General features: G+C 49.4%; 1 protein-coding gene across 2 annotated transcripts in view; it reads left to right on the top strand.

Annotated features, from left to right (window-relative positions):
- The first annotated feature begins 4,230 nt into the window (after window positions 1-4,230).
- Window positions 4,231-10,953, top strand: part of PPFIA1 (PTPRF interacting protein alpha 1) — a 60,052-nt gene continuing 53,329 nt past the window's right edge. The window contains exons 1-7 of one of the 2 annotated variants that reach the window (XM_021708405.1): window positions 4,231-4,302; window positions 5,215-5,316; window positions 5,642-5,806; window positions 6,541-6,615; window positions 6,961-7,062; window positions 7,295-7,516; window positions 9,465-9,611. In XM_021708405.1, coding sequence (XP_021564080.1) covers window positions 5,696-5,806; window positions 6,541-6,615; window positions 6,961-7,062; window positions 7,295-7,516; window positions 9,465-9,611 — 657 coding nt within the window. In that variant the 5' untranslated portion in view covers window positions 4,231-4,302; window positions 5,215-5,316; window positions 5,642-5,695. Of the gene's footprint in view, window positions 4,303-5,214; window positions 5,317-5,641; window positions 5,807-6,540; window positions 6,616-6,960; window positions 7,063-7,294; window positions 7,517-9,464; window positions 9,612-10,953 lie in introns of those variants that run through there. The other variant, XM_021708404.1, reaches the window with a different exon arrangement.

The raw sequence follows: 10,953 nt of genomic DNA, 5'->3' as shown, positions 1-10,953 counted from the left end.
TCACTTCTTCAGGTCGGCTTTCAGGGGTTTATTTCCATTTGCAAAACCAGACCCCTTTCCCAATACTTTACCCCCCACGTCCGGAGGCTCAGAAGACATAGACTTTGCCTCCAGCGAGGGTCTTTTCTTCCTTTTTGGTTGTAGTACAATTCGCATAACATACAGCTTACCATCTTAGCCACTTCTGAGTGTACCGCTTAGTGGCATCACGCACATTCCCATGTCGTGCAGCCATCACCACTGTCGGTCTCCAGGACGCCCTCGTCTTGCCCCATGGAAACTCTGTCCCCATTCAGCACCAGGTCCCCACACCCTCCCCAGCCCCTGGCACCCACCATTCATTCTACTTTCGGTCTCGAAGAAGTTGACAACTTCCTAGAGTTCTGGGAACCCCCTACAGTGTTTTAGAACTGTGGGGTACACGTGAGATCCAGCTCTTCAAAAAATAATCAGCTGGGTGTGGTAGCGCACACCTGTAATCCCAGCTGCCCGGGAGGCTGGGGAAGGAGGACTGCTTGAGCCCAGGAGTTGGAGGCTGCAGTGAGCTGTGACTGCCAGCACTGCACTCCAACCCGGGCAACAGAGCGAGACCCTGTTGCTTTAAAAAAAAAATCTATCTACCCGTCCATGCACCTACCTATTACCTGCATCCTAATGACAGAAGAAGAGAGACAGAGGGACACAAGGGAAGAAAACCACAAACTTTCAGCTTTGTGTGTGTGTGTGTGTGTGTGTGTGTGTGTTGGAGTCTCACTCTGCCGGCCAGGCTGGAGTGCAGTGGCAAGCTCCCGGCCACCGCAGCCTCGACCCGCTGGACTCAGGCGATCCTTCTATCTCAGCCTTCCAAGTAGCCGGAACTACAGGCATGTGCTCCCACACCCCGCTAAACAAACTGGAAACTTTTATAAAATCTGACCCACGGTCTCTTCATCTCACTGAACCCTAAGATAAGTTCAATGCTGCCATGACTGAAGTAGCAGTGGCTTTTCTTTTTTCTGTTGCTTTTGTTTGTTTGTTTGTTTTGTTTTGTTTTTGAGTTGGAGTCTCACTCTGTCGCCCAGACTGGAGTGCAGCGGCCGCTCCCAGCCACCGCAGCCTCGACCTGCCGGGCTCCGGCGATCCTTCCGCCTCAGCCTTCCGAGTAGCTGGAATTACAGGCATGCGCTACCACGCCCGGCTCATTTTTGATTTATTGTAGAGATGAGGTCTCGCTGCCCAGGCGGGTCTCGAACCCGCGGACTCAGGCAATCCACTCACCTCAGCCTCCCAAAGGTGCGGGATTACAGGGTGAGCCACCGAGCCCGGCGCCAGCATGTGTAAGGTGCTTAGAATGGCAAATTAACATCCAGGCAGACAAACAAGAAATTGTCCAACAAAACAAAATGAAACCAGAGCACAAGGGCATGACAAAAAACAGCACCTTGGAAATCTGGTAAATGAAAAAGCTATTCGCCAGGACGCCGGACTCTGGGCAGAACATAGGCAAAGACTGAGTCAGTGAATTGGCAGTTACTTCACAAAATTGACCCAGATTACAGTCACAAGTGGGACAGAGGGATAAAATTAACATTCAGACTCTGAATTCAGGGGTTCTACCCTTGGACTTGACAGTTATGTGAATATTAGTTGCCTTTTAATTAAGCTAGTTTGAGTCTTTTTTTTTTTTTTTTTGCCTGTAACAATCTTTTCTGACACAAAGTCCTATTAATAAGATGATACTCTCTCATTAACATTAGTAGTAGATGATCTGACAGTAGTCACCTAGAGTTAATTACCACAGATATAAATGAGGGTGTTTGAGAAGATTAGTATTGGCACATGCGTGAGACATCTCTGAAAACACACTTGATGGGAGAGTGTGGAAGGAGGCCTGGGCTCCTTGGCGCCTGGCTTCACCCTCCCACAGTGCTGCCAGCCAAGAAACCACTTCTGAATGCTCCCCGTTGGGTCTCCAAGGTGTTTCAGCAGTTGCCAGAATCTTTATTGGGTTTTAAGGCACAGTTGAATGACTTTTCTTTCGTGCTGGTGGAATTTCCTGGTGTTTGCAGGTATGCATTGGAATATTGAGTTGCAGAACTTTTTGTGTTCTTTAGCTAATTTTATGCTCTCTTGAGCAGTCTTGTCTCCAGAGCGCACTGTGTAATTTATTTATAAAATATGCATTTCAATGCTAGTAAAATATAAGTAACATAAAACGTATGTTGGCCAGATGAGCGCATGGCTGGCTTTGGCCGGGGCGTGTATTGTGCCCCATGCTCAGCCGTGGCTTTGGGTGGGCCGCAGTGGCTCTGGGCCCCGCCCTCTTGCCACACTCTCATTGGCCGCCGTTTTCATCGGCGCCCTGGGATAATGACAGGCCAGTGCCCTCCGGTCGTGGCTGCCTCCCAGCAGCTGCTTGAGAAACCGGTGTTTTCGGCTTGCTCCCACTCAGGCTTTCTGGCTGTGTGTCCACCAGTTCCTTCTGTGTGTGAGCTGCCAGCAGGCCAGGCTGCGTCTTCGGGCCTCTGCGTCTCCTCTCAGCGCCTTTCACCAGCACCTCCGCTGTTCTCGAAAGCTCCCTTAGGGTTGAGCCTCATCAGGCTTCCTTGAAAATGAAGTGAGTGCCTTTGGGAGGATGTCAGGAGTTCTTTCTTTTTCTGTCTGCATCCTCTCCCAGGCACAATCTCTGAACCAGGGCCCTGGAGCTAGAGGTGAGACAATGGCCAGGGTCCCTCTGCGTGATACCCCTGCTGGAGTTGTTGCCCAGGGTCCTCCGGGATTGTCACTCCAGCCCTGGAACCACCGCCTCCAGAGCCAGGGCACAGCTGACCAGGGCCCGGCATTCTCAGCCGCCATACCCACGGTGAGCTCCATCTGAGAGTGGAGACTGGGTGGAAGTAGGAGCCACGTTCTGCCCTGTGACACGGGCTGGGGCGTCAGGCAGCGGAGCAGATGGGAGACGACGAAGGCCTGCCCCTCCCAGGAAGAACGGCGGTCGGAGACCCGCGGGGGCAGGGAGAGGGCCCTGCACGGCTGGGAGGGCGGGGGCCTGCAGGGTTGGCCGCAGCGTTCTGGGATGGAGTCGCCTTGCTGACCGGAGAGGGGAGCAGAGAGCAATGTTGGGTCAGATGCCGCCGGCTCGTGCCCTCCTGCTGACGTTTCGGGCATGTTTCTTCATTGGCTGTGTGCCCGCGGAACCACCTCCAGGGGCTCTGAGTCGTTGCTTTTCTAATCTTCCCCAGTTTCTCTGGGGAGCCAGTCAGGAGCACCTCATGCTGCTTCCTGACTGACCGCGGTCATGGGCTCTTGAAGGAGAAGCAGTCATTTGGAAGAGAAAGCGAGGAAGCAGCAGGCCCTTCTGTGCAGTTGTGCCACACCTGCGTCGGGGTGTCTGGGAGTCACCAGTCTACTCATCCCCTCTGCTGTGCTCCCCCGAAATAGCAACATTCAGTAAGAAATCAACATGTGGTGGCCAGGCGTGGTGGCCAGGCACGGTGGCTCATTCCTGTAATCTCAGCACTTTGAGAGGCCGAGGCGAGAGGACTGCCTGAGCCCAGAGGTTTGAGACCAGCCTAGGCAATGTGGCGAGATCTCATCTCTACAATAAATTAAAACACCCGCCAGGTGTGGTGGCGCACACCTGTAGTCCCAGCTAGTTGGAAGACTGAGGCAGGAGGATCACCTGAGCCTAGCAGGTCGAAGCTGTGGTGCCTGTGTGCATGCCACTGCACTCCAGCTTAGGCGACAGTGAGACTCTGACTCAAAAAATAAAAAGAAAAGAAAAAGAAACCAGCATTTGAAGTGTCTCCCTTCCACCAGTGCCTGCAGCACTACACACCGGCTGCTGCCTCTCCTTCACGGATGCAGACTTCATTCAGTGCTGTGGCGCAGGCCTGGTGTGCTCAGCCTCCAGTGGGTGTGTGGTTTCTATAGTGAAGATGACCTTGAGAGTTGTGAAGGAGACATTTATGAGTGTGCTTTATGCTCCCTACCTATTTGTATACAGATTTTCTAGAATTACCTAACCCAATTACTTTTTGATTTCTGAATGCCTGATTATTTGCCCAATATGCCTTTAGCCCTTGTTTGTCCTTAAAGAGAAAACACTGAGAAACATTGGCAGATGATTTTGCGTATTTCAGAGGAGTTTGCTCCTTTGAAAAATTGGCAGGGGAAAGCAAATCCATTTCTTCCAACACAGCCTGTCCGTGGTGTCCGTGTGAGGGGCTTCATGATGTAGTGAGAGGCTGACCCGGAAGGTGGGGCTGCTCGGCTTTGCTCTCTCAGTGTGTCCTCCAGAAACTCTTCTGCTTGGCTAAAGATGTAAGTCTCCTTAGACCGTCTCTCTCTACAGAGGCATTTGTGCAAAGTCCATTTGTGTGTGTGTGTGTGTTGGAGTCTCACTCTGTCACCCAGGCTGGAGTGCAGTGGCCGCTCCCGGCCACCGCAGCCTCGACCCGCTGGGCTCTGGCGATCCTTCCGCCTCAGCCTTCCATGTAGCTGGAACTACAGGTGCGCGCTACCACACCTGGCTAATTTTTTGATTTGTTGTAGAGATGAGGTCTCACCAAGTTGCCCAGGCGGGTCTCGAACCCGTGGGCTCAGGCACTCCACTCACCTCAGCCTCCCAAGGTTACAGGCTGAGCCACCGAGCCCAGCAGCAAAGTCCATTTTTTTTTTTTTTTCCTTTTTTTCTTCAATGTCCTCCACCCTCAAAGTCCATTTTTTAATAGTTGACTTGAACAAATTGATTCAGGCTGAGAGATTGACCTTGGGGTACATCAGCCTTTTGCCCGGGGCCTCTCTAAAGCCCTGTGGTCCAGTGGACGAGGACCAGGAAGGAAGCTGGGCGGGTGGTGGCCTTCTCGCCTTCATCCTCCCCGTGATTCTGAGTCACGTGTCTGTAAGCCACTTCTCAGCAGGATCCTGCTCAGGAAGGTGTTTTGGACTTCTCTGGTTGTTGAGAGGGTGTTTTTGGGTTTCCTTTCACTCTCTGCTGTCCGCCGGCCAGGCGCGGAGTCGGGGGACAGTCAGGTAGTCTGAGTCACGGTTCTGATTTCCTAGGTGGTCTGTGTGGTCCTCGGCCAGGCTGACCCTCGTTCTCCAGAGGACCCGGGTCCCTCCCTGTGTCCTGTGACGAGGTTGCCTTTGTGTGAAGACTGCGGAGCCTTGATGGAAGGCTTTCTTAGAGGACCTCTGCCTGTCTGCTTATTTATTTATTTTGCTGTCTTCTAGGAATTTGCGGCACTTACTAAAGAACTCAATGTCTGCAGGGAACAGCTGCTTGAAAGGGAAGAAGAAATTGCCGAACTGAAGGCGGAAAGGAACAACACCAGGGTTAGTAGGTGGACCTTGCTGACCACCATGGGCCTCCGGAGCGGGTATGGGGAAAGAGGGTCTGCTCCGTCGGCTTCTAGACACATCTCATACTTCCTCCTACCGAGCAGACTGGTTGGCAAGCTCCACACGACAGCACATTGCTTGGAATTTGGATGAGAATTCATATTGTAAATCATTCGAGGAGACTGTCTTTAGCTTTGTGCCAAGTTGAAGGGATTCCCACCTGTTGTAGCATGGGATTGTGAGGCAGTTATTGGCCCCGGATCCGAATGTGAAGTCGGAAGCGCTCTCTGAACACGCCTGTGTTTGGCCTTTGTTGCAGCTGCTGCTGGAGCACTTGGAATGCCTTGTCTCCCGGCACGAGCGGTCCCTCAGGATGACCGTGGTGAAGAGGCAGGCACAGTCGCCGGCGGGCGTGTCCAGCGAGGTCGAAGTGCTGAAGGCGCTCAAGTCGTTATTTGAGCACCACAAGGCTCTGGATGAAAAGGTGCTGCCGGCTCCGTGACAGTCTCGCTTTGTGAGCATGCTGTGTGTTGGGCAGCTTTCCTGTTGCTTGCGTGACTTCTTTTGGATGCTTCTGGATTCTTGGAAATCAGTGTTCTCGACAGCAGGGTTCTATATGGTTAAAAAGTACTAATTGGTGTGCATGTCCTAGAATTGATTAATTCTGTGTAGTAATTTGCTGTTAAGGATTGGGTAGTAGGCTGGACGTGGTGGCTCAGCCTGTAATCCCAGCACTTTGGGAGACCCTGGCAAGTGGATGGCCTGAACCTGCAGGTTTGAGACCAGCCCGGGCAGCTTGGCGAGACCTTGTCTCTACAGTAAATCAAAAATCAGCTGGGTGTGGTAGTGCACGCCTGTAGTTTGGCTCCTGTGGAAGGTTGAGGCAGAAGGATTGCTGGAGCCCAGCAGGTTGACCCTTGGGTGGCCATGAGTGTGTGTGCCACAGTACTACACCCTGGGTGACGGAGTAAGACTCCAACTCAAAAAAAAAAAAAGCCAAAAAAAAAAAAAAAAATTGGGTAATGTGATTTATTTAGAGGGAAGTTTTTTCAAACTTAAAATTTGAAACCATTAACAGGATGTTTTCTTGACAGATCAATGTAAGACATTAATATTATTCTGTTATGTCACATCGCACTAATACCGCAGTAAAATAACTATACATTAAGAGTACAATATATGCATATACACATGCACACCAACTCGCCCCTTTTTCAGGTGAGAGAGCGGTTGCGAGTCGCACTTGAGAGATGTAGCTGGTTGGAAGAAGAATTAGGCGCCACACACAAAGAGGTGAGAGGGCACAAAGCGTCGGTGCGTGGTTTGAGGTGGGAAGTTTTTATTGTCGTCCCTTCATGCTTTAAAAAAAGTATGAGGACTGTGGCAGTGGGTGTCGATGTTATGGGTCTTTCTGATGGAGGACCAGCCAGTCTGGGTCATCTTGAACCCGTTTGTCCCGTTGCTGACACGCTCCGTTCTTCGTGATCTGTTTGTGTTCGGGTCGGGTCGTTTTGCCGCCTGCTTTCTTTCTATACCGAATTTGACCGTTTATAGGTGTGTGTTCCCAAAAGGAGTTTTGCTGTTTTTGCTTCTCTCGTGTAAGGCATTTCACTCTTATATCCACCTTTTTGATTTTAGCTAATGATTCTTAAAGAACAGAATAACCAGAAGAAAACACTAACAGATGGAGTGCTTGACGTAAACCACGAGCAGGAGAATGCGCCAAGCACAAACGGCAAGGCAAGTCTCTGGGCTTTTCCTGCTCTGCTGCTCGCCTCGCTTTCCTGCGTGAGTGTGTTGGGGTCTCTGGACGCCGTGGCTGGAGCACTGGCTTAAGGCTTGTGTGGTCAGGAAGGTCGTGGCATCCGGCAGGTTGTGTGGATCAGGTTTGACTGTACCTGGTTCCTGGAATTAGTCTCGCAGCTCACCACACGAGGGTATTAAAGGACATGTATCTTTGTTTTCCTGGCAGAGATCCTCTGATGGTTCTTTAAGCCATGAAGAAGACCTTGCTAAAGTAATCGAGCTCCAGGAAATCATCAGTAAGCAGTCCAGGGAGCAGAGCCAGATGAAGGAGCGCCTGGCTGCCCTCTCCAGTCATGTGACAGAGCTGGAGGAGGACTTGGACACCGCCCGGAAGGATCTCATCAAGTCGGAAGAGATGAACACAAAGCTGCAACGAGATGTCCGGGAAGTGAGTGGCGGGAGGACTGCAGTCTTGGTGGGAAGCAAAATGCTGGTGGGGGGGTTGGATAGTGGGCACATTTATGCACGCATGTGTTGCTCCTTGTGGGCCTGCTCGCCACACTTCTTTCCGCCTTTGGATTGTGATATGAGGTCTGTTGGGGAAAGCGTGTGTGAGGCCGTGACAGGCAGGGTCCCCTGTCCTGAGGACTTTAGAGACCCAGGTGAACTAGTCCCGGGGCTTCTGCAACTGGGTCGCCACACCGGCCGCCCCCCTGGGCTGCTGCGGGAGGGTTTAGCATCTGTCTTGGTGGACTCTACACCTGGCAGCTCCAAGGCTTCTTGATCTGTTCCCCGTTGCGTTCTGATTTCCTTCAGAGACGCTTGTATGCAGCAGGCAGATGTTGATGTTGGTTGTGCTGCTGGTTCACAGGGAATGACGGGGGCATGGCCTCGACCGTGGGGAGGGGTGTCACTGGCAGTCATCCGCCTCCCCACTCCCTTCACGGAACATGCGGTGTGAGTGTTGGTCAGACCAACAGTGACGTGGGATTTGCTCACACCTGGGCCGTCAGGATCTGGATGTGAAAAGACGTCCAAGATATTATAGCTTTTTATGAGGAAGGGCTTAATCATAGAACAAATGAGGGCTAAATGCCTTCTCTCGTGCTCCTCGTGTTTTCTAACCTGTCCTCTGTGCCCCCGTGAGATCCTCTTGACTGTTTAACACATGTAGGACAGGTTTGCTTTCAGTTTGGTCGTTTGGTGCAAGTACTTTTATGTAAGAATTCGGAACAAAGATCTGTGTGTATTATATAACCTATTAAGGTAACATTCTTTGGCTACAGCAGGTGATTATGTGGTAGAGGTTAATATGCAGAGAATTTTGAAGTTCTTTTTTTTTTTTAAGACCTAGCCCTTTTTTTTCTCCTTGAGTCAGAGTCTCTGTCGCCTACGCTGGTATGTGGTGGCACAATCACAGTTCATTGCAGCATCAACCTTCTGGGCTCAGGCAGTCCTTCCATCTAAGCCTCCTGAGTAGCTGGGACTACAGATGCATGCCACTGCACCCAGCTAACTTATTTAATTAAAAAAATTTTTTTTTAGAGATGAGGTCTTGCTCTGTTGCCCATGCTGGTTTCGAACTCTTGGGCTCAAGCGATCCTCCTGCCTCGGTCTCCTAAATTGCTAGGATTACAAGTATAGCCACTGCACCCAGCTCCGTCACTTTTAATACTAAGACTTTGCTAACATTAATTATTTAGTAAATAGGGAAGGACCTAAAAATAGTGTATTTGGGGGATGGAGGACAGGTATTGCACAAGCAAAAGGTTCTGGTCTTAGTCTCAAATGTTTGATACTGCATAGTATTAACTTTGCTACAGCTTTCAGGTGGTTGCCTCCTATTAAATTAAACTTTGACTTCTCTTTCCATTTGTTAGTATGCTTGAATCTTATAACTGTAGGAGATCTCATCCAGCCTTTTCTCAAGAAAATGAGACTTGGGTCTCACTGCTGTACCCATTGGGAGGCCACGCCCTGTCCTGTGAGACCATTTATAGCACCATGCAGATACAGGCTGCATCTTTATTGAGGGTAATTTCACCTCCTTGAACTTCTGCAGTTTATTTTGTTAGACTTTTTATTAGGGGTATTTTATGATATGTTTTTGGTGAAAGTATGGTGTGGAAAAGGATAAGCTTGGTCAACTGAGTGGCCAGACACAGTATCACAACAGATGAGTCTTTGCTAATTGTATAGATGAATATCTATGATCATCAAAGTTGGTGCATTTTCATCCACAGTTGAGAAAATGGGCATCTAGCAAGTTAATTTTGAGGACACTGATTTTATATTTGATTTGAAATGTGGGATGTAGTCCAACCTTTTCTTCTTAAGTCTACTAATGTGTTACATATTAGTTACCTACCCTTTTCCCTCTGAAACACCTAATTTAGGCCATGGCCCAGAAGGAAGACATGGAAGAAAGAATCACGACCCTTGAAAAGCGCTACCTCGCTGCACAGCGTGAGGCCACATCTGTACATGACCTCAACGATAAGCTTGAAAACGAAATTGCAAATAAAGATTCCATGCATCGACAGGTAATAGAGTTAAAGGCTTTTTCCTGAGACTCTCATGTCCAGACATGAAGTTTTTATGACCTTAGAGATTATGTTCAAGAAGTATGGGTTGCGTCGGTTTACAAGCTTTGGTTGTTTAGGATTTGGTTGAACTGTCCTGTGGAGCTGCCCTCCTTGAGTATTTCTTTTGTTTTGTTTTGATTGAAAGTTCATCTGTTGCTTTTTAGCATTTCACCAAAGGGGCCTAGAGTGGAAAGAACTTTAAGGCAGCTGTCTGCTTATTAGTAACTGGGAATAATATGATAAGTGGCAAATTGAGAAACTAGGTCTGTATAAGAAGTTGTAAGCCGGGCTTGGTGGCTCAGCCTATAATCCTGCACCTTGGGAGGCTGAGGTGAATGGATTGCCTAAGCCTGCAGGTTCGAGACCCGCCTGGGCAACTTGGCGAGACCTCATCTCTACAATAATTCAAAAAATCAGCCGGGTGTGGTAGCGCACGCCTATAGTTCCAGCTACTTGGAAGGCTGAGGCAGAAGGATCACCGGAGCCCAGCGGATCGAGGCTGCGGTGGCTGGGAGCGGCCACTGCACTCCAGTCTGGGTGACTGAGTGAGACTCCAACTCAGAAAAAAAAAAAAAAAAAAAAGTTGTGTTTCCTGTGATTTAGTAAACCCTACTTAGTCCTGTTTTTCTCTAGTCTTAGATAATCAAGAGTTAACCAGAAAACCCTAAATCAGGCTTCTTGAAAATACAGTGTTTGTCTGGTATTTTATAAGGTGTACAAACATTTGGCCAAAAATAAAAATGAAAGCGAAGATGTTAGGCAGCCTTTAAAAGTGCTGTTGTGGAATGACATTTAAGAACATGTAAGATGTTCATGATAATGATGACTTTGAAAGGCAGATTCTAAAACAGTACATAGGCTGGGTGCGGTGGCTCACACCTTTCATCCCAGCACTTTGGGTGGCCAAAGTGGGTGGATTGCTTGAACCCAGGAATTCAATACTAGCCTGGGCAACATAGCGAGACCTTGTATCTATGAAAAATCAAAAATTTAGCCAGGCGTGGTGGCATGCACCTGTAGTTCTAGCTACTTGGGATGCTGAGGTGGAAGGATCGCCTGAGCCCATGAGGTCAAGGCTTCAGTGAGCTGTGATTGTTGTGATCAAGCCACTGCATTCCCACCTGGGTGACAGAGTGAGACCTTGACTCAAAAACAAACAAAACAGTACATAAAGTGTAGTGTAATCTTTGAGGGTTTTAAAGCATGATGTCCTGTCTGTGTGCACATATGGAGATGAAAGCACACAGACGAGAGGAAAGCTGTGTGCAGGCACACATGAACCTCTCAGGAATCTGGATCT

This window comes from Carlito syrichta, unplaced genomic scaffold (genome assembly GCF_000164805.1).
Source record: "Carlito syrichta isolate Samal-C Ts95f unplaced genomic scaffold, Tarsius_syrichta-2.0.1 Scaffold136318, whole genome shotgun sequence".
Lineage (NCBI taxonomy): Eukaryota > Metazoa > Chordata > Mammalia > Primates > Tarsiidae > Carlito > Carlito syrichta.
Note: the sequence above shows the minus strand (reverse complement) of the source record. Positions and strands in the feature narration are given on the sequence as shown.